Source organism: Eriocheir sinensis, chromosome 45 (assembly GCF_024679095.1).
Source record: "Eriocheir sinensis breed Jianghai 21 chromosome 45, ASM2467909v1, whole genome shotgun sequence".
Lineage (NCBI taxonomy): Eukaryota > Metazoa > Arthropoda > Malacostraca > Decapoda > Varunidae > Eriocheir > Eriocheir sinensis.
The window spans coordinates 5,642,680-5,666,850 of NC_066553.1; the positions used below are offsets into that span (position 1 = coordinate 5,642,680).

The 24,171-nt window shown below is 40.3% G+C and overlaps 1 protein-coding gene across 1 annotated transcript in view; it reads left to right on the forward strand.

Moving 5' to 3' along the window:
• LOC126980669 (TLC domain-containing protein 2-like) overlaps positions 1-24,171 on the forward strand; it is a 74,310-nt gene that overhangs the window by 37,123 nt on the left and 13,016 nt on the right. Inside the window, exons 2-3 of the mRNA XM_050830786.1 lie at positions 16,759-16,841; positions 23,606-23,735. Of these exons, the coding sequence (XP_050686743.1) occupies positions 16,759-16,841; positions 23,606-23,735 (213 nt within the window). The remainder of the gene's footprint in view (positions 1-16,758; positions 16,842-23,605; positions 23,736-24,171) is intronic.

A 24,171-nucleotide genomic window follows, 5' to 3' on the forward strand; every position in this document is an offset into this window, starting at 1 on the left:
TGTCCGCCTACTTATATGCGTATCATGTGTATTGTGGTTATACAGACCGTGTGTGGATGTGTTGGTAATAATGTTTAGAATGGGTCGTTAAGTATATCGGTTATCTTTTTTCAGTTGACCATTACCTCACCGCATCGCACCTGTCCGCCTACTTATGTGTATCATGTGTATTGTGCTTATACAGACCGTGTGTGGATGTGTTGGTAATAATGTTTAGAATGGGTCGTTAAGTATATCGGTTATCTTTCTTCAGTCATGACAATAAACGTGTGTGTGCCATGCATATACCGCCTGTGCGTTGTTGAGTTGGTGATAATGTGAAGTGCGGGTTGTGAAGTATATCGGTTATCTTTCTTCAGTCATGATAATAAACGTGTGTGTCATGCATATACCGCCTGTGCGTTGTTGAGTTGGTGTTAATGTGAAGGGCGGGTTGTGAAGGTATCTCTGTTATCTCTGTTCTGGTATGACAATGTAAGTGTGCATGGTGTGTGTGTATGTATGTTTACGTAAGGGAAAGCTCGTTGATGAGTTGGTAACAGTGTGTGGAGCTAGGCATTAGGTATCTCCGTTATCTCTTCGTGTATGACAAAGCAAGTGCGGGGTGTGTATGCTTTTTTTACGCAAGAAGTTTTTACGTAAGAAGTGTGAGTACCAAGACACCTTTCCACCCGAAATTGACCTCTCATCTGACCTCTCGTGTTTTCTTTTGTCGAAGCAGCGTCAAGCGGTCTTTTTGTTGTTATTATTTTTACTCTTTTGCCCTTGAGCTGTCTCCTTTGCTGTAAAAAGAAATATAGAGAATCCTCAGGGGCAGCATTACAAGACACTTTCGCCTCTCACATTATCTATTTCTAAAGGTCAAAGAGGGGGTCAATTGGGTTCTAATGAGTGTTTCTACAGGTTCGTGGTACAGAGGAAGGGTCACACTATCACCAGGGTCATAGAACTGCTCCTGGAAATGACCACAACTCCTACGAAAGCCCTGTCAAATTAGTGTACTTGGGCGATGAAATATCTTATAATACGACTCTTAGTGTCTATGGTATAGCATTAAAATTGTAAACATCAAGAAAACAAATGTATGTTTCCTCATGTTCATTCCAGTATTGCAAATATTTCTACATCGCACCTCTTGTCAGGTAAATATGCTTATCATTTTTTTCCTTCAGGTGATGTTTGTGTGTAAAGTATGCTCAGGGTTTGTGAAGAGAAAGCGACGTTTTGTTAAGTGAGCTAATACGTAGTTTGTGTTTAAAGAAAGCCCAGCGTGTCGCGTATGCAGTGAAACGTAAATATTTGTAAAGAGAAAGCAACATCATGTTATAGTGATCTGATACATAGTTTGATAGTAAATGGCGTCATAACTTAACTCCTATGAAATAACTGTAATAATTCTGCAAGACATACTCATAAACTTGAACGTTAGAAGAGATCTTAAACTCAAGCCAATGAGAAGTTTTTGCAGCTGCTCCATTTCAAATACTGATGTCATGAGTCTAGACAACCTTCGTCCGTCAGCAAACCAGGAAATACTAAGGCGGTGGAAATATCACGAAAGAAAAAAAATATTTGTATGCAGCATGAAAAATATTGATGATGAAAAGCGGAGAGATATGAAGTATAAACGTACCAAGGAAGTGATTGATAGCATAGTCTGTTCACCTGAGTGTGCATGTTAGGCAAGACTTTTATTTATACTTAACTCTTATGTATTAACAGTCACATACGTAAAAAAATAATTGCTATATATACATTCACTATTAAAGAAAAAAAGTAGATTTAGTCATCACTTTCATGGCATAAATAGATGGAAAGTAGTAGTATACTTAGAATTAACTCATTTATTGGACCATTGAATAACTTGACTACTATTATATGGCCTAACATCAAATTACTAAAAAATGTAAATAAATAATAAATAGGAAATAGATTAGGACTGCAGCGCCTCCAAAGCCAATTTATATAAGGTGTCACTCAATCAGTCATCAGTCAGGCAGTTAATAACTTTGCCAATTTTGTTCTACTTAACTATTCTACATCAAAGCCGTATTGAAGGTGTATGTCAGTCAGCCAAATGGTCACTCACTCACGCACACACTCACGTACTCACTCAGTATGTACAAACTTCAAAACACTCGCAAATTACTCTCGTCCATCAAAGCACTCTCCAAGGCTCTCTTACTTTTCTTATCCTTTGTCTGTATGTGTTGTTAGCTCTTTCAGTCAGTCAGTTAGTCAGTCTATTAGTCAGGCAGGTAGGCATGGAGGTAAACAATCTATCAGTCAGTTAGTCAGTCAGTCATGTACTTCAGAAGACGATTCTTCATTTATCCATCAACGAACGGTGTCAAAGCACTCATTTTGTTATCATTTGCTTCTCTGGTTTGTTTACATAAGTCTCATTCTTTTCAGTCAGGCAGTAAGGCAACGTGTTCTACCTAAAAACAAAACTATTCCTTTTATTCATCCATCAACGAACTCTCTAAAAACGCTGATTATATTTATATTTTATCTAGCCATTTGCGTTATTACTGTTGCTGTGTTTTTGTTTCTTTTGATAATATGTTATTCTTTCAGTCAATCAGTCAGTCGGTGAAGCAGTAAGGTGACGTGTGCTAACCTAAGAAAGCAACAACAACACACTTCTTCAATCACGTACCCATCAAAGGTACTCATAATATAATCTTTCGTAAGTGTGTACTGTTGTTAGTGTTCGTACGTGCATGAATTCCGCCGTTCACCTCACAAGGGTATTGGTCACACGAGCTCAATAAAATCCATCGACTCGGCTTTCGGTCACAAACACGCCAAGGACAACACAAAGAAAGGGAAAGAATGGGAAGGAGAAGGAAAGGAAGGAAGGAAGGGAGGAAGGGAAAGCAAGGGACGGATAAAGGAAGAGTATAGGAAACGAAATGAAAGGAAGGGAAGGAAAGGGGAGGGAAGGCATGGGAAGAGGAAGATGAAAGAAACGAAGGAAAGCAATGAACTCAAAGGAAATGAGAGAAGGGGAAAAGAAAGGAGAGGAAGGAAGGAATGGGAAGGGAAAGAACTTGGAAAGGGAAGGGAAAAGGAAAACAAGGGACGGGTGTATAGTCTCTCTCTCTCTCTCTCTCTCTCTCTCTCCTTCCCTTTATAAATATTACTCCAGTTACCAGATTGCATGAGAGAGAGAGAGAGAGAGAGAGAGAGAGAGAGAGAGAGAGAGAGAGAGATTAGTAAATACTCCAGTTTATCTTCCTATCTATATATATATTTTTTTAATCTTGATGGTATGCCGATAAAGTTTATTTTCTCTTTCCTTAACTATTTAATCATTACTCTCTCTCTCTCTCTCTCTCTCTCAAAGAGTGGTGATTGACGGATTTAACTCAGAGTGAGCGCCGGTCACTAGTGGCGTCCCTCAGGGCTCGGTTCTTGGCCCAGTGCTCTTCATTATTTACATCAACGATGTGGATGTCGGACTCAATAATCGCATTAGTAAATTTGCAGACGACACAAAGATTGGTAACTCGGTTCATACTGACGAAGACAGGCAAAGCCTCCAAGAGGATTTGCACAAAATTTCAGCTTGGTCGGATAGATGGGAGATGCCTTTTAACGTAGATAAGTGCCAGGTCCTTCAAGTTGGAACAAGGAATAAGAAATTCGATTACGAAATGCGCGGCGTTAAACTCAAAAGCGTTCAATGCGTTAAGGACTTGGGGGTCAAAATCGCGTCAAACCTCAAATTCTCACAGCAATGCATCGATGCAGGAAATAAAGCGAACAGAATGTTGGGCTTCACTAAAAGAAACTTTTTATTCAAGAATAAAGATGTAATACTTCCACTCTACAATAGACCCCACTTGGAATATGCAGTACAGTTTTGGTCTCCCCACCATGCAAAGGACATTGTTAAATTAGAAGGTGTTCATCGTCGGGCAACAAAAATGATCCCTTCCTTGTGCAACAAATCTTACGAAGAAAGGCTTTCCACCCTTAACATGTTCTCTCTTGAGGAACGTCGCCTCCGAGGAAAACTGATCGAATGTTTTAAAATACTTAATGGTTTCATGAATGTAGACAGATCAACATTGTTTATGATCGATGACACTTTGCGTACGAGGAACAATGGCGTAAAACTCAAATGTAGACAAGTAAATTCAGACTGCACCAATTTTTTCTTCACTAACGTTGTAGTGCGAGAATGGAATAAGCTCCCACCGTCAGTGGTCCAGTGTAACACGATTGACTCCTTCAAAAACAAGCTCGACCGTCACTTCCTTCAACTTAATATCAACTAGAGTTGAAATGCATAGTTTTGGAGCCTTCTGATTAATGTAGAATCACTTAGGTTTAAGGACAGACCACCTAGTCTGAACCATGGGGTCTGTGTGGTCTGATTTTCTATGTAAATCTATGTATGTAAATCTCTCTCTCTCTCTCTCTCTCTCTCTCTCTCTCTCTCTCGGGTTTAAAATGAAAGTAGGATATGTTGTAGTCTGGCTTAGGCTATGTGTGTGTGTGTGTGTGTGTGTGTGTGTGTGTGTGTGTGTGTGTGTGTGTGTGTGTGTGTGTTACGTAAACATTAATTAGTGCCACAGTTTGCCTATAACGATTTTTTCATATATATTTTTACCACGAAACGCTGTACCGTACATAAAAAAATTCGTTGTAATTTTTATGACGCTCTCCTTCCATACGTAATATTATCCTGCCTTAATATTACAGAGTGACGTCATTAAAAGGGGAGAGATTTTTCTTATTATAAAGTTAAGCGTGAAAAAAATGATAATAATAATGTAGAAAGAAAACTCCCATTAGCTACCTAGGCAATGAAGGAGAAAGAGAAACATAAGGTGAGTCGTTGTGAATTATTTAGCAAGGTATTGATTTGTTTCAGTGTAAAGTTCAGTAAATATAAATAACAATGTAGAAATAAAACTCCCATTAACTATCAAGGTAGTGAGGGAGGAAGAAAAAGAATTGAATGCGTATTATTTAGCAAGGTATATATTTTTTGTCAGTATAAAGTCATGTGAATATAAATGATAATGTAGAAATAAAACTCCCATTAGGTATCCAGGTAATGAGAGAGAGGGGAAGGAAGGTCGAGGATAGATATAGAGATGTAGGTAGCACTGAACTTTGCGAGTGGCTGGCGAATCTGCCTTACATAATCACACACACACACACAAAAAAAAAAAAAGAAGATATTACTACTAAAACAAAAGAAAGAAAGAAAGAAGGAAAATAAACACTAGAATTAAGAAACAAACGCACAATAGCAATACACAGATTTGTTCGTGATAAGTTTGTTCAGCGGTTAGTAAACACACACACACACACACACACATACTTATAGTACTACGCAGCTTTGTTCCTGGTAAGTTAGTTCCACGAAATTAGTAAACACACACACACACACACACACACACACACACACACACACACACACACACACCAACACATATTTTTTCCTTTTTCCTTCCAGCTTCAAGAGAGACATTTACGGTACTATTTTTTTAACTTTCAAGGCAAAAAAATACATAACCTTACCTTACCTTCCTTCTTACGTAACCCAAATAAAAAAGTAATGCCATTGTAAATACATACACTTCAGAGTAATAATCCACATCCGTCTCTCTCTCTCTCCCTCTCTCTCTCTCTTTACCTTGTTTGCATAATTATGGGAATTTTATTTTTACATTACTTTTTTTACCTGACTGGAAAAAAATCTATACAGTGCTTAATAATACACATCCAACTCTCTCTTTCTTTCTCTATTTATTTTGAAGTCTATTAGGAATTTTATCTTTACATTATAATTACTTTTTTTTATTACTGAATATTATACTGAAAAAAATCTATGGTCTGCTAAATGATACTTCCGACTCTCTTCCCCTTTATCATTCTTCTTCTTCTCTACTTACCTTAACAGCTAATTAGAGTTTAATTTTTACATTATCATTTATATTCATCTGACTTTATACTGACAAAAAAATCTATACCTTGTGTGTGTATTTATGTAATGCAGACTCGCCAGCCACCCGCAAAGTTCAGTGCTACCTACGTCTTTATTATTTATCCTCGACCTTCCTACCTTCGCCTGGCCTTCCCTCTTCCTCCTTTTCCTGCCACACGTGTTGCCCTTTACCTGATAGTTCCGGGGAGCTCAGGTAGACGCAGGGGCAGCCAGCACAGTCTACCCTTCCCCAGCACGTGAACTTAGAGAAAACGGGGCAAACACGCCTATTTTTTTAGTTTCTTGCGTCCTTTCTTTCTAGTTTTGGGTGATTTTCCTTTCTATTATTATTATTATTATTTTTTGTGTATGTGTGTGGATTTGGCAATACTGTTTTGACTGTCTGATTTACTCTCTCTTCCTCCCATGCATCATCCGGTCCCCTTTCTGGCGTATATATGTAACTTATGTGGCGAGATATTGAGACATATAATCGAAGAAGAATATGATTTATCTTCGGTAGTCTTTCATTCTTTCTGTTTACTTCTTGTTCTTCTTTTCTTCTTCATCTACTTTTTTTCTCATTGCTGTTCTGTCATCATATTTTCTTTTTCTTTTTCATTTATTTTGCTACGTTTGTCGTGTTTTTGTCATACGCAACCTTTCAAGTATATATAACGATTATTAAACTTTTAGGCTTATGTTGCCTTTGATCACACACACACACACACACACACACACACACACACACACACACACAAAGGGGCTTTACTATGGATTTCCTGGTACAATCAAGTTCGCGCGAGAGAGAGAGAGAGAGAGAGAGAGAGAGAGAGAGAGAGAGAGAGAGAGAGAGAGAGAGAGAGAGAGAGAGAGAGAGAGAGAGAGAGAGAGAGAGAGAGAGAGAGAGAGAGAGAGAGAGAGAGAGAGAGAGAGAGAGAGAGAGTTATGTGTGTGTCTTATATTTCACTCTTCATGTACTTGCTCTTTTATCTCTTTAATCTTGTTAATGCACATGCAAGAGAGAGAGAGAGAGAGAGAGAGAGAGAGAGAGAGAGAGAGAGAGAGAGAGAGCACACTTGCCCGCTAAAAGCACACCTGAATAACTCGTTTAATCACTTTCGTATACCTCCTGACCCCTTCTCTTCCCCCCCTTCCCCCCTCCTGTCCCTTACCTGTGCCATCGAGGAGGAGGAGGAGGAGGAGGAGGAGGAGGAGGAGGAGGGACACTTGCAAGCCTTTATTCATAGTTAAACGTCCTTTGTCATTCTTCCTCCTTTCTCTCTTTTTTTTTTTTTTACTTTATGGTTGCTTTTTATTTCTCTTTGACATCTCTCTCTCTCTCTCTCTCTCTCTCTCTCTCTCTCTCTCTCTCTCTCTCTCTCTCTCTCTCTCTCTCTCTCTGCACACACACACACACACACACACACACACACACACACACACACACGTATATCCTTTTATCTACGTCTAATCCTTCTCATCCCTTCCATGTATTCCTCTCTCTCTCTCTCTCTCTCTCTCTCTCTCTCTCTTCATTCCTTCACTCAAAGCCTTAATCCCTTTTCCTTTTTGTTAACTTTTTCTTCCTTCTTTCTTTTCCCATATTCAGAAGCTATTCACCCTGCCTTCCTTCCATTCTTCTTCCTTCCTTTCTTTCTTTTTTTTCATTCCTTCCATCCCTTTTTCCTTTCTTTGTTCATTCCTTTCTTCCTTTCTTTCGTTCCTTTTTACTCAATTTCTTCCTTGCAAATTTCTTTCCTTATTTTCCTCCCTTCCTTCCTTCCTTCCTTCCTTCCTTCCTTCCTTCCTTCCTTCCTTCCATCCTTCCTTCCTTCCATCCTTCCTTCCTTCATGATTATTAGGGGTAAAAGAAATTAATCGAGAGAGAGAGAGAGAGAGAGAGAGAGAGAGAGAGAGAGAGAGAGAGAGAGAGAGAGAGAGAGCAAAACGTAAGTGTTATATATAAGTTTAGCGCGCAAGTGACCTTTTATATTGATGAGCTTAGAACATGTTTTTGTCGTTGCTAATCTTTCCTTCCCTTGCTTCCTTCCTTTCTTTCTTTTTCTTTATAATATTTTTTTCTTATATTTTTTTTCAAGATATCTCGCAACATTTATCGTCATTTCATTAGAGTTTATCCACATACTACTACTACTACTACTACTACTACTACTACTACTACTACTACTATTATTATTATTACTACCACTACAAATATTACTACTGCAACTATTACTACTACAACTTCTACTTCTACTACTACTACTACTACTACTACTACTACTTCTACTACTTCTACTACTACTACTACTACTACTACTACTACTACTACTACTACCAATTCTTATTCCTCTTATAATTTTATTGTTATTTTCATTATTATTATTATTATTATTATTATTATTATTATTATTATTACCCTTATATTAATTAGTGAGGTCAGATTCTTAGATAACATCAAGGTGGCTGTTCAGATGAAAGAAAAGAAGGAATCGATTGTATCCACCCTCCTTCTCTCTCTCTCTCTCTCTCTCTCTCTCTCTCTCTCTCTCTCTCTCAGACACACATACCTAGCCCAATTTCATGCTCACCTTCGCCACATTGCATATCCGAACATTATTTAGCTTGGCAGATAGACGGGTGTGCATGCCTCGTCGATGTCAGTGTTGCCAGAACGGAGGCGGATGTTTGGCCAGCGCTGGTAAAGGAAAGGAAGGAGCGAGCGCACGTGGGCCCAAACTGTTGATACCACGAGTGATGAAAAGTACGGTTCACACTGCTTCCCTAACTGTTGATATCACGCCTGTTGGGAAAGTCTCATTCACTCCGCCTCGTGTTGATATTAATACACTTTACAAGGCCCGGGAGGTGTTTTAGCGTGGAGCTGAGGATAGATACTAGGGGTCATATTCTAAAACATTTCGATGCCCAAGTAGCTACATACATTTGCTAAGGCTTTTGTAGGAGTTGTGGGTATTTCCAGGGGTAGTTTTATGGCCCTGATGGTAGTTTGAGCATTCTTCTGAACCCTAAACCTGCAAAAACACTCCTTAGAACCCGACTTTATTATTTTGTTTCTTTTTACTGTAGTCATAATCCGTGTATGTGTGTGTGTGTGTGTGTGTGTGTGTGTGTGTGTGTGTGTGTAATCTATTAGAATTACGTGACCATTTAAGCATATGTAGACTAAGTTATACCACATGCTCTAAGTAATTGAGGAATGATGTTATTTTCCGCTTATATCACCTGCATTCTATGACTCAGTCGTTTTATTATATCTCTTTATAAGTCTTCGTCGACAGCAGTGTTACGTAATCGCTCATATGAGTTTAAGCTTAGATTATACGTTACGTGGAATTGAGTGTTGTGTTCACTTATGCCTCGCCCAGAGGATCAAAAGGTGAAGGTAAAGTTTGGGGCACGGGGTGTAGCTGCGCGTGGCCTCGTTGCTCATCTCCGTTGTATTTTTTTTTAACAATAAAGGAAGGTCCAAAGAGGTTCGTTATATATTTCTTATGTGTTATCAGGTTATCAAAAGATAGCAGTAGTGAGAGAGAGAGAGAGAGAGAGAGAGAGAGAGAGAGAGAGAGACTTTTTACGGGGTAGTATATCTATAAATGATAAAATCAAACAGATACTGCTATAGGTTTCAGAGGCGTGTTTCCTCTTTTTCTGAGGGGGAATAACTCTGTAACAAAGCGTTAGACTAGGTTCATATTTTCTCAGATTGTTTCAGACCTCCCGCTAAATTTTGTCACCGTCGTTTATTAACAAAAGTGAATAATTAAGGCACTTCCCTTCTATACCACGTCGTGGAGCTCTTCTCCAGCACGAACGTATCGTGATGTTGCTGTGACGTCACTCCCTATATAGGCTCCGTCCCAAACTTAACTGCCACCTTCCTGACAGGTGATACCACCGCTCCTGCCACTAGTAGCATGACTGTATTTATCCCGTGTTATCAAGATACCACAATGATTTTTAGGAAAATAAGCATACCATTGCGTGCACAGTACATTGTTGCATATCATGAGCCTAAAGATTAGATCACTTAGTCAATCATTTGGGGCATAGGTCGTGGAGGAGCGTTGTCTCGCCCACCCTACGACGCCACTCACATGGATTTCCCCAGACGAATCTTCTGGCTGCCTTCCCATGCCACGTTCCTCCAGGCAGGAAAGAGTAAACTCTGCTTAAAGTAGGATAGAGCAAAGTAAAATACTATATAAACAGTTCCTCTCAGTTTTGTTGCTGAAACTGTTTACTGCTCCTGTTTGAAGGTAACTATTGGATGGAGCCCAGGGAGTGACGTCACAGCAACGTCACGTAACGTTCGTGCTGTAGGACAGCTCCTCGACTCGGAAATTGACTTTATGTATAGAAGAGAAGTGCCTTGATTATTCAATTTTCTTAATAAACGACGGTGCCAACAATTAGCGGGAGGTCTGAAACAATCACAAAATATGAACCTAGTCCAACGCTTTGTTACAGAGTTATTCCCGATATAGCAAAGGAGACAGCACAAGGGCACAAAAACAGGAAACAATAAAAAAGAATCCCGCTACTCGATAAAAAAAAGCCCGCTACTCGAAAACGATGGAACACGGCCTCTGAAACACCTAGTAACACACACACACACACACACACACACACACACACACACACACTATCTCGGGGTGTGTAATCTGTGTATGTACTGTGTGTTGGGGCATGTCCTTATCTCTCTGCCCATATGTGATAACGAACCTTATCGCCCTCCGTCACACCGTGTCTTTTGTTTGCTCGAGGGCGGATTAGCTACTTCGAGGGTGACGGAATATTTGGCGCCATTGTCGGTTGGTGTGTTGTTGTTGTTGTTGCTGTTATGTTATTTTTATTATTGCTTCTTTTGTGGTTTGTGTTTTATTTTTCATTATTTTTTTTCTTTTCTTCTACTTCTATTACTTTTTCTTCTTTTTCTTTTTCTTCTTCGTCTTTTTCTTGTTCTTGCTCCTCATGCTGTTGTTCTTCTTGATGTTCTTGTTATCATTATTAGTTATTATTATTATTATTATTATTATTATTATTATTATTATTATTATTATTATTGCTGTTGTAATTGATGTTTTTCTTATTATTATTATCATTATCATTGTTATCATTTTCATTTTTTTTATTTCATTCTTTTATTCTTTTATTTTCATTCTATTTTATTCTTTATTTTTGTCGTGTAAATACAGATAAAAGATGACACTTCTTACTATAATAACACACCATATATTTTTTTTTCCATTTTAAGATATTTCAAGAAAGGTTTGGTGACGATCGATATATATCTAATCATTTACCTTTAATTCCTCGTTTAACAATTCCATAACTATCAATAATTATCATCCTCTGCTATCTATTTCGTGGCTTATCATTGGTTCTCGCCGCCTCAAAATTTTCCACAGGCAGCCAATCACAATCTCTTTTACATATTTCTTGCCTTCTCATTGGTTCTTCCCTCCTTAAGAGTCCACAGGCAGCCAATCACAACCTTGGTTCTTCCCTCCTTAAGAGTCCACAGGCAGCCAATCACAACCTCTTTCACGTATTTCTTGCCTTTTCATTGGTTCTTCCCTCCTTAAGAGTCCACAGGCAGCCAATCACAACCTCTTTCACGTATTTCTTGCCTTTTCATTGGTTCTTCCCTCCTTAAGAGTCCACAGGCAGCCAATCACAACCTCTTTCACGTATTTCTTGCCTTCTCATTGGTTTCTCCCTCCTTAAGAGTCCACAGGCAGCCAATCACAACCTTTTTCACGTATTTCTTGCCTTCTCATTGGTTCTTCCCTCCTTAAGAGTCCACAGGCAGCCAATCACAACCTTTTTCACGTATTTCTTGCCTTCTCATTGGTTCTTCCCTCCTTAAGAGTCCACAGGCAGCCAATCACAACCTTTTTCACGTATTTCTTGCCTTTGCAGTGGTGTTCGACTCAACGTATTCATTCCACAGCCAGCCAATCGCATCTTCTTTCTTATTTTTCTCGCTTTCTTATTGGTTCTCGTCTCAACGTATCCCACAACTAGCCAATCACAGCGTCTTTCTTATATTTCCAGCTTTCTCATTGGTTATCGCCTCAACGTATCCCACAACTAGCCAATCACACTCTCTCCCCTGCATTTTTCGGTTATCAGGGCAACCAATCCACCTGCGTTATCCGGATAGAACGATCGATAACATACGTAACGCTGAGATTTGTTTGACAGGAAGAAAAATGCTGTGTACTTTATGGATTATGGATTAGTATTGACAGTATTACCAGATTGCTTCGTGTATTAGAGACCCTTATTCTCAAACGTTTTCGGCTCTCACATCAAATATAAACTATGCTGAAGGCCATCAAAGGAGATTAGTCGGGTTCTCAAGAGTCTTTTTTTAGGTTCATGGCGTAGAGGCTTTGTCAGGGTATATCTGGGCTTATAGAACTACCCATGGAAAGATGCACAACCTCTACGAAAGCCTTGTCAATAGTGTGTGTGCTTGGGAGCCGAGATGTTTAATTTGGCTTAGTCTTATTAGCAACGTTTCTTCTTTTCTTTCTATAATATTTTTAGTCCTTTTGTAGTTTTAGTTGCAGAGTTTCATATTTTCTTTTTTCACTTCAAGTTTTATTTTTTCATTCGTCTTTCTCTCTTCTTTTTAGCAGTGTTTTTCTTTCTCTTTCTTCATTTCCTTCTATAATATTTTTAGTCCTTTTGTAGTTTTAGTTGCAGAGTTTCATATTTTCTTTTTTCACTTCGTTTTACTTTTTCATTCGTCTTTCTCTCTTCTTTTTAGCAGTGTTTTTCTTTCTCTTTCTTCATTTCCTTCTATAATATTTTTAGTCCTTTTGTAGTTTTAGTTGCAGTTTCATATTTTCTTTTTTTTCACTTCAAGTTTTATTTTTTCATTCGTCTTTCTCTCTTCTTTTTAGCAGCGTTTCTTCTTTCTCTTTTTTCTTTTCTTTTTATAATATTTTTTAGTCTTCTTGTAGTTTTAGTTGCAGAGTTTCATATTTCCTTCTTTTCTTCTCACACTTGTATCATCACCATACTAGTGTTTTTTTATCTTATTAATTTCCTATGTCTCTATCTCCGTTGTCTGTTATTCGTTATTCATATCTTGTCTTAGTCTCTGTAATCGCCTCCTCCCTGCCTCTTTATCTTCTTCCCCTCCTCTCCTATTCCCTCCCCTCAAGGAACCCTAACCTCCCCTTATGTACGAAGGGGATGAGGAAGAGGGAGTAGGGGAGGAAAAGCAAGGGAGATAGGAAAGAAGAAGAGGATAAGGGAGGAAGGGGGAAGAGAAGGAGGAAGGGGGTAAGCGGAAGAGAGATGGGGAGGAGAAGGAAGTTGGAGGAAGAGGGAAGAAGGGAGGAAAAGGAAGGGAGATAAGAAAGAAGAAGAGGGAAAGGGAGGAAGGGGGAAGAGAAGGAGGAAGGGGGTAAGCGGAAGAGAGATGGGGAGAAGGAAGTAGGGAGGAAGAGGAAGAGGGAAGATGGGAAGAGAGAGGAAGAGGGAAGAAGGGGAGGAAAAGGAAGGGAGATAGAAAGAAGAAAAGGGAAAGGGAGGAAGGGGGTAAGCGGAAGAGAGATGGGGAGGAGAAGGAAGTAGGGAGGAAGAGGAAGAGGGAAGATAGGTAGAGAGAGGAAGAGGGAAGAAGGGGAGGAAGAGAGGATGTGACTACTCTCCCAGTTCCTCTTATGGCCTTTTTGAGAGCCCTTACAAACCAGGAAGAGGCGATTTAAGCGGATTGAGAAAGCGGAGGAGGAAGAAGAGAAGAAGAAGAAGAAGAAGAAGAAGAAGAAGGAGGAGGAGGAGGAGAATGATGAGGAGGTGGGAGATGACTGACCACTACTAAGGGAAGGAATACGAGCAGGAAAACAGGAGGAGAAGGAGGAGGAAGAGGAAAACAGAGACGAGGAGAATGATTACGATGATGAGAATGACTACCACAGCGAGGAGGAGGAGGAGGAGGAACAGGAAAACAGGAGGAAGAGGAAAGAAGAAGGAGGAGTTAACTATCCCTTTGTATGGTAGTTCTGAGGAGTCGTTTCTCAGGAGTGATTTTAAGTGGGCAGAAAAAAAGAGGGGGAGGAAGGGGGGGTTAGAGGGCGAGGGGGGAGTGTGTGTGTGTGTGTGTGTGTGTGTGTGTGTGTGTGTGTGTGTGTTGCTTTAGTGCGCGTGTGAGTCTTTCATGGTTGACTTTAATGGGTTAAGTTTTCAGGTTGTTTTGAGAGAGAGAGAGAGAGAGAGAGAGAGAGAGAGAGAGAGAGAGAGAGAGAATTTATATGTATCATCACTCCTAAAGGGATACAAATAAAACAAAAATAATCTAAGGATAATAAGTGTTTGTCACGAACGAGTACACACACACACACACACACACACACACACACACTTAAAAATATTCTTGACGCTAAAATAAACGTAAGAGGAGTCAACCCACACCGCCACTTCCTTCCTTCCTTCCTTCCTTCTTTCTTCCTTCCTTTTCCTTCACCTTCCTTCCTCTTCCCCCCTTTGCTCCCTTTTTCCTCCTCCATGCATGTGATGACATTACGATAACTCTCTCTCTCTCTCTCTCTCTCTCTCTCTCTCTCTCTCTCTCTCTCTCTCTCTCTCTCTCTCTCTCTCGAAATAGCAATTAAAAGAAGTAAACAGTATATTGATGAATCTGCTTTTGAGAGAGAGAGAGAGAGAGAGAGAGAGAGAGAGAGAGAGAGAGAGAGAGAGAGAGAGAGAGAGAGATGAGGCAAGGTCGTTCTAAAATAATTGATTTGCCGTTAATATATTACTCGGTTTCAAGTAAATCTTCCTCACTCATTATGGATATTTATTTATTTATAACTTAATAATAGCCATCGTCTGTAGAAATAAAACTGGTGATAAGTATTGGCTGCAAAGAGCAAAGGTTCTGGAATATTGCAAGAACACGAACATGCTTGCAATTATATATATATATATTTTTTTTTAACTCTTCTGCCTCCCACATTAACTATTTCCAAAAAGCCAAAAAAGGAGATTAATCGAGTTTTCATGAATGTTTCTTCAAGTTCACGGTACAGAAGAAGGGCCACACTACCACCAGGGTCATTAAACTACCCCTGGAAATGCCCCAAACTCCTACGAAACCCTTGTCAAATGTGTGTTTCTTCAAGTTCATGGTACAGAAGAAGGGCCACACTACCACCAGGGTCATTAAACTACCCCTGGAAATGCCCAAAACTCCTACGAAACCCTTGTCAAATGTGTGTTACTTCAAGTTCATGGTATAGAAGGGCCACACTACCACCAGGGTCATTAAACTACCCCAGGAAATGCCCAAAACTCCTACGAAACCCTTGTCAAATGTGTGTTTCTTCAAGTTCACGGTACAGAAGAAGGGCCACACTACCACCAGGGTCATTAAACTACCCCGGGAAATGCCCAAAACTACGAAGCCCTTGTCAAATGTGTTTCTTCAAGTTCATGGTACAGAAGAAGGGCCACACTACCACCAGGGTCATTAAACTACCCCTGGAAATGCCCAAAACTTCTAGGAAACCCTTTTGAAATGTATGTGTTTGGGTGCCGAAATGAAAAGATAAAGAAAAGGGAAAAGGAAGGAAGGAAGGAAGGAAGGAGGAAGTGGAGGTGTGGGTTGATTGCTCTTACGTTTATTTTAGCGTCAAGAATGTTTTTAAGAGTGTGTGTGTGTGTGTGTGTGTGTGTGTGTGTGTGTGTGTGTGTGTGTGTGTGTGTGTACTCGTTCGTGACAAACACTTATTATCCTTAGAGTATTTTTGTTATATTTTTATTCTTTAAGGAGTGATGATACTTATAAATGCCCGCCCGCTGCGATTGGCACGGATTTTACCTTCACTGGTAGCCTGGTAACATATTATACTCCCAGGTTTTTCTCTGCCTCTGTGTTGGATAGTGGACTGTTTCCCATGTGGTATTGGGATGCTGGATTTCCCCTCCCAAGATGCATGACTTTACATTTTTCTTCATTGATTTGTAGCAGCCACTTGTTCCATTCCTGTAGCTTGGTGATGTCTTGTTGGAAATCCGCAGTGAAGGGGTTAAAAATATGGCTCTATTAAGTCTAGCATATTAATATTGAACTTCTTTAATTAACACAATTATATACGAACCACAGCAAAGGGAAAAGGTGAGAGAAAAGGGGAATTGGGTATACTAATAGTTAAATGAAGAACGAGGTTATTGGAGGAAGAGGAAAGAAAGAAAAGAAGGGAAGAATGTAAACACAGACAGGCTTACAATAATGTCTTCAGAAGTGGTTTGGGGTGAGAAGCATAGAAGAAAGGAAGGAAGGGAAGGATTTAGGCACACAAGAGCTTACCATAATGTCTGTATCATCTAACATGAGTGATCTGGGGAGAGAAGGAAAGAAGAAAGAAAGGAAGGGAAGGATCTAGACACACAATCTTACCATAATATCCATAGAAGTGATTTGGGGTGAGAAGCAGAGAAGAAAGGAAGGAAGGGAAGGATTTAGGCACACAAGAGCTTACCATAATGTCTGTATAAGCTAACATGAATGATTGGGGAGAAAAGCAGAGAAGAAAGAAAGGAAGGAAGGGAAGAATTTAGACACACACACACACACACACACACACACACACACACACACACACACACACACACACACACACACACACACACACACACACACACACACACTAACTCTAATAGTATGTGAAAAGTGTCCCCAATCCTCCCTCCTCGCCCTCCTCTTACCTCCCTCCCCCTTTCAATCTCATATTCCTTTTAACACTGTTCTTCTTTCCTTACAGTTTCTATGAGCACCCGAAGCTTGCGGAAGACCTGATCAATGCATACTCCAACTCTTCCCACATGCTGATCTCCTTCTCCGTGGGTAAGTTGCCAGCAGAGACACCCAAAAAGTGAAGAAAACATGGGATGGTGTGGGAAGGTGGTTTAACCCGTCCGCTGCGATTAGCACGGATTCGGCTTTCACTGGTAGCCTGGTAACATATAGTCCCAGGTCCTCTCTGCTTCTGTGGTGGATAGTGGAGTGTTTCCCATGTGGTATTGGTATGCTGGATATCCTCTCCCAAGGTGCAGGACTTTACATTTTTCCTCATTGAATTGTAGCAGCCACTTTTTGTTCCATTCCTGTAGCTTGGTGAGGTCTTGTAGGAAATCCGCGGTCAAGGGGTTAATGCTCCATAACACGCCTCTTCCAAATATGCCGAGGCCGGTCTGGCGCAGGCTCCCGCGGGTCCTTTCCTCCCCTCTGCTCTGCCACACAGTCCCAACACCTATCTCTTCCTCTCATATATAAGCTATAGGTAACATATGAGAGGAAAAAATAGGTGTTGGGATTGTGTGGCAGAGCAGAGGGGAGAAATGGACCCGCGGGAGCCAACGCCAAAACGGACTCGACAATTTGGTTTCACTATAGCTACGAATCCGCTGGCCCAGGGTTCGAGCCCAGGTGTTTATCCTCCCGTTCTGGCTGGTTGATGAACTGGTATCTTGGGAAGTCTAGGGAAAAAGTTGGAAGGTTTCGTTTAGTCAGCGCAACATCTGTGGTCATATGTCGGAGAGAGATAGGAGGGGGAAGGAGTTATAGAAGGGAACAGACCCCAGGAGACGGGACACAACCCCCGATTAATACCTGGTACCCATTCACTGCTGGGTGGACAGGGGCGTAGGGTATCGGAAAAGCCGGCCACATTTTTCCACTCCGCCCGGGAATCGAACCCGGGCTCTCTTGGTTGTGAGCCGAGTGTGCTAAGGAAGTCTGGGGAATGTAAACTGTGGTAACCCGGATGTCACACTGGCCCTGTATCTCGGGGTGGTGGGTTCTTACTACAAGTTCAAGGGCCAATGAGACGGAGATGAACAATGAGGCCATGCGCAAATTAGTGTATCAGGACACCTCTCCTCCCGAAATTGACCCCTCTTTCGGCCAACTCTGGATTCTTTTTAGGAGCAGCGAGTAGCGGGCTTTTTTTTATTATTATTTCCTTTTTTTGTGCCCTTGAGCTGTCTCCTTTGTTGTAAAAAAAAAAAAAAGCCCCAAATTTTACTTAAGTGAGAGGTCATTAGGTTACATCAAAGAAGCCACGCATTGATAACGAATTAACTATCTTTTAAACCTTTAGTACATCTTCAGATCCTGTTAAATATCTTCAGTGGTTAAGATAAATAGGTTTCCTTGTTTGGATTTCAGCAGACTACAAAAGCTTTAGGTCGGTTTTATAAGACACCTTCGCTTCTCACATCAGCTGTTTCTAAAGGTCAAAGAGGGGGTCAGTCGGGTTATAATGAGAGTTTCTTCAGGTTCACGGTACAGAAGAAGGGTCAAACTACCACCAGGGTCATAAAACTACTCCCGGAAATGCCCACAATTCCTCCGAACGCCTTGTCAAATAGGTGTTCTTGGGCGGTGAAATGTCTTATGAGACGACCTTTAATGTTTAGGACATAGATAGAGTGACCCATTTAGCTCCAAAAGACTGAGTAAGCTATTATATGTCATTCTTATTGAAGTGTTATCTTTCCTCCCTTGACTCCCCCACACGTGCTCCCTCGTTCTGCCCTAAGTCTATATACACCGAGTCAAGTCATACGCAGGTTTGTGGGAGGAGACCCGGCCGAGGCGTGGTTTATGCGTGACACTGCTTGGAGCCAAACTAGAGAATGTAGAAACAGGGATTTAGAGAAAACGAGGAAAGGCACACTAATTTAAATCAATAACTTCAACATGCCCTCCCTCACACCCCACAGTAATCAATGAAATTACAGTCACGCAATAACACAATAAAAAGACATTTTTTCGTCAGTGGCTTGCCTGAACGCGCTGTGAAAGAAGGCGAGAATGCACATCCAGAGTCCACATACGGCCCCAACTTTAGTCACCCCTGAACTGACGGGTATTTTGGGGGGGGCTCCAAGTGACGTCATCCCGCTGCTCCGCCCCAAAACCGCCTCCTGCGTGTACCGGTCGCGGTTTTGAAGCAGAGTGACTTGACTTGGTATATATAGACTTAGGTTCTGCCCACCCATCGCCAACTGCCCATGTGTTGATGATCGCTACCAACTTTACTTATACCTTTACACATTAACAATTATTACCCACTTTACATGTTTATAATTATTGTCCTTAACATGACCTTGCATAATAATAATTGCGTCCAACTTTACCTCACCTTTGCATATTAATAATTGTTACCAGATTTACGTATCAATCAATGTGTCCAACTCTAATGATTATTCCCTTTGGCCTTTCAGCATTAATTAAGGCTCTATTTAAATGTTCCCTTGGTCTTGCCTATTCACTAAATAACCCTTCCTTCCCCTTCTACTGAATGTACCTGTTTTCAGCACCTTAATGTTCTCTGTGATTGATATAAGTTTTGGGTGTGAGTGTTCCCTCCCCATGTCAACCTATCTGTTTGTTTATCTTTTGCTGTACAGGGAAGGTTTATAATAGTTAACTTCTTACTGTTATCAAGAAAACTTTTTACGTTACTTAAGTTTTATTCCTGAGATAAGTTTTTGAGGGCAGTTTTTTCTTCTCCCGGATATTATTAACCCGGTAGCAGCGGGGATCATGTTTCTTAATGGTCCCCCTAAGTGAGCAAAATGAGAAAAAAAATCATCACTCACACAAACCATTTCATAATATATATAAAAGCAGTTGTGATCAGTTTATGTATCATCTATTTTTAGGGGGGTTAAATCATGGCACAAATTTGGCCCGTCGCTGCTACACGGTAAAGCCACAAATTTGGCCCGTCGCTGGTACCGGGTTAAAAGGTGTGCTGATTGGTGAACATATACTCGGTGTGTTTTTCGTTGCGCTGATCATGAGCATCTTCTGGCCCACCAACTCTCACCTGCCCAGCATTTATTTTCTCTCATTCACTTTTAGGTTGTTTGCCCATGTGTGCAGTGATCCAAATCTTACTCATCACACCTGGAAGAAAACTACTGCAGAATTTATCCAGATCCCCCCAAAATCCAACTTTTGACTGGTGCGACGTACAGGAAAATTTATTGAAAAAAAGTTGCTCATTTTATCACGATTGAGTCTGGAAAATATAGTTTATAATCTTTTACAAGGTAATTTACTGCCTAGAGAGAGCCAAAGTTGTGGTAAAACTGGATTTTTTTTTTTTCGGCATAGAAGGATGAATGAAAACAAATATGAACACTTACATTTGTGTATGTTGGTGGTCACGAGGGCAGTGTAGGGCTATATCCTGTTTGTTTGGTCAGTGGGGCAGGGAGGGGAGCGATAAATCAGAGACCGATAAGCATGGCTCAGGCTATTTTTAGCATGCATGGTAGGGGAAAGTCGCGGAAACAAAAGAGGTGCCAATTAGTCACGTATGCCTAGACAAACATAGTTACGCACACCTTTCAAATTCCGGAAAGCTTTTCGCTCTCCGGCGCTAGCGACATGCTCAGTGCCCACGTCTGATAAACTGTATGACGGCAGCTCATGGAAGATGTTTCTTAGAAAATTTTCTGGCGCTCCTTGCTGAGAAATCCGTTTCTTTCTAGGTTGTCGCATTTGGCTGGAATTCCATGATTCCCGAAAATTTCAACTTTTTACTGGTGCGAGTACAGAAAAAAAAATATTGAAGAAAAGTTGCTCCTTTTATCACGATGGAGTGTGAAAAATATATGTTATAATCTTTGACGAGGAGCCTTACTGCCTACAGAGAGCCAATCAGAGTTGAAGTGAAACTCGAAAAATAATTTTGACAATTGTTTGTAGTTTTTTTTCACTCTGGAATTAATCTCATTGAATAAATGTTGTAGAAAATGATTCGTATAACTCAACTGTGAAATCAGATTATGATTTGGACTGACCGTTTGGTTGGAATTCCAATGTTCCCCCCAAATTCCAAGGTTTTACTGGTGCGACGCACAGGAAACTTTACTGAAGTAATGCTGCTCATTATATCACGATGGAGTCAGAAAAAAATATTTTACAATCTTTGACCAGGAAATTTACTCCCTACAGAGAGCCAAAATTACAGTGAAACTCGAAAAATATATATATATTTTTTTCATTCTGGAATGAATCCCATTGAATAAAAGTTGTAGAAAAACATTCGTTCAACTCAACTGTGAGTGTCATAGTCGTCGCTAAGGGGTTTTAAGAGACAGAAATTGACCCAGAAATTATAAAAAAAAATATGAGAAAAGAGGAAAGGAAAGCTATTGACAAGAACAACAATGACATGAAAAAAAGTCTTCTCTCTCTCTTTCTCAGGATATGCAAAGTGTAGGAAAGGCATAGATTTTTATTCCATGATTTCAGGAGGTAGAAACTAGCCCAGAACGGTTAAAGGAAGTACATAGTATTATGAAAAATGGAAAAAAAAGGAAATTATTGACAAAAGCAACAACATGAAATAAACAACACAAAACACTTATTGATCATCCACGTACTACTAAGGTTATATATATATAGTGCTTTAGATGTGTTTGTTTTACCCTTCGTTTCAGTTTCAAGTCTCATTGCAAAGGAAAGGAAGTGTTGGCACAGGGACATACGGTGAATCTTATATATGTAGAATAGTAAATTGCTGTATTCTCTTCTTTATTATATATGTTGCTTACCTCATTGCAAAAGGGAGTGCTTATAACCAGGGGTGTGGAGTCGGGTACTTTTGGTCGGAGTTGGAGTCGGTAAAAATACCCTCGACTCCTTAACGTAGTAATCATTTATCGTGTAATGTAGTTGTGAAGTTTTTTTTCTTTTACATTATCTAGATTGTGTCTATATAGAGTACACGTAATTTGGATGTAAATACTTGTAAGAAAAAGACCTCAAGAGAGTCTACCGGCACTACAGGAAGCATCTAAAAAATAAAATAAAATAAAAAAGATTTGCAATAGAGGGGGAGGGGCATGGAGGCCGGAGTCAGAGTCGGAGTCGGAGTCGGAGTCGCAATTTTAAAATTTCCCGGTGTCGGAGTCGGAGTCGGAATCGGAGTCGCAACTTAAAAATTTCCCGGAGTAGGAGTCGGAAAATTTTAACCCTGACTCCTCACCCCTGGTAATAGCAAAGGGATTTTCAGGGCATATAGGAAGTCTTACATGTAGGATAATCATGCCCCAATGCACTAATAATAAAAGAAATTCCAGATCATCTATATGCTAAGTTTTCTTGAGATATGTGTGCTTGTTTTTGTGTTCGGATGTTGCAGCCTCGTGAAGGATAAATGTCGTCACCTTCGTAAACAAAGCTCCTCATTATTTTCTACTTTACAGGAAATCAGAAAAAGAACCGTCATTATCTCATTTGGCTTCAGATTTAGGCAGAAACGAAAAGGCCGATTCTAGAACACTCAAACCCTGAATGACGAAGGCAACTATACAAATATGGGCGTCACGTGATGAAAAATTGATGTAAACAAAAACCTGGAAATCGCTGAAAAATGACTTAGGCGATTATTTTATGAGGGTGACGATGTGTTGGTGGAGGATGAGGTGTAGATGTAGGATGTGCACTGATGCTTCTCTCTCTCCTTGAACTGTATGACTGGCTGGCAGGGAGGCAGGATGAGCCCTTCAGGTGGACTTGAGTTCCCTCCTGCCATGGTAAAAATGCTCTCCATGAATCTTACTTGCCTCCCATACCAACCATACATTACCTCTCTCCCTAGTGTGGTTCCTCATAGTGTGTTCCCAGCACTGCCATGGTAGCTGCATCTTTTATTCCTCGCTTAAGTTGGTTCGACTAATTAGATATTCATAAGTCTGATTCCAGAGAATGTCTAGCACTGGCGTTGAAACAAGTGTGGAATCTCTAATTGAATTCCTATAATTTTAGCATTTTTTGAAGCCACTTGCTGCATTCTACCTTAAAGCTTATTTTTATTAGTTGCAAGTCTTACAATATTTTTCACCCCCTAAATTGTATATACAGTTTTACGCTATGATATTAAAAAGTGGAGGAAGGGGTTTCCATTCATATTGCTTTGTGCAAAACACTTTTTCAAATTATTTCCCTAACTACTGTATGATAGCTTTGCCTCAAATGTATCTTTCTTGTGCTGGTGTGCATGATGTTACTTGTTCACCTTAATTTCCTTTTAGCAGCATCTTTTGGTGTGTGGCAATAATATCCATCGTAGACTTGGCCCACCACATTCCTCTGTTGGTTATGCTCGCAGTACCTCAATAGTTATGGTTCTCCCACCAACCCCCACAGGTGTTAGCTGCTGTATAGTGGTGCCTCAGTTAGGTATTATTGAAAAGAATGTTTCAGAGTATCAACTAATATACAGTACATGGAAGGATTTTTTGTTTCTTGAGAATACTTTTGAGATTACTGTGAACAACTCTGTAAACAGCATTGACAGAGTGGTCCTTGGTCTCATGCAAAATCAAGCAAAACTGAGATGGTATATTACATAACTTATTGTTCTAGTCTACTGAATACCAGTCATTCCCAGCAAGGCCACATTATCACTCCCACCATTAAATAAATTGAGAAGCATGAACTTAAATCCTGAAGAGTGAACATACCAAACGCTGCCTTACGCTAGTTTAACATATATTTTTTTTGTAAGAAATATTTATTGAAACATTGTCATGTGTAAAGCTTTCTGGGGATGAGTCTACAGTTCTGTTCTGTTGCCCTCCCAGGCTACTTCATCCATGACTTCCTGGACATGGCCTTGTGGCATCGCAAGCGCTCCTCCTACGAGCTGATGGTCCACCACACCTGCGTCATCCTGTGCTTCGGCCTGGCAGTCTGGAGCGCCATGTTTGTGGGGTCAGTGGGCCAAGGCGGCTTCTATTTGTGTCTGTTTTAGCAGTCCTCCAGTTAGTGTGCATTTGAAATTCACCGTGTTACTTATATCAGGGAAAAACTACCTATGTGCCTTGGAAAACTTTTTATGGTTTCATTTATATTCCTCAGCATTTATTGTATCAGTTGTCCAGTTAGTGTGTAGCTTAATAACCTGGTAGGAGCAGGGATCATGTTTCTTAATGGTCCCTCCAAGCAAGAAAAATGAGAAAAAATCACCCCTCACACAAACCATTTCATAATATATATCAAAGCATTTGTGATCAGATTATGTATCATCTATTTTTGGGGTTTATATCATGGCACAAATTTGGCCCGTTGCTACAACACGGTAAAGCCACAAATTTGGCCCGTTGCTGCTACACGGTAAAGCCACAAATTTGGCCCGTCGTTGCTACCA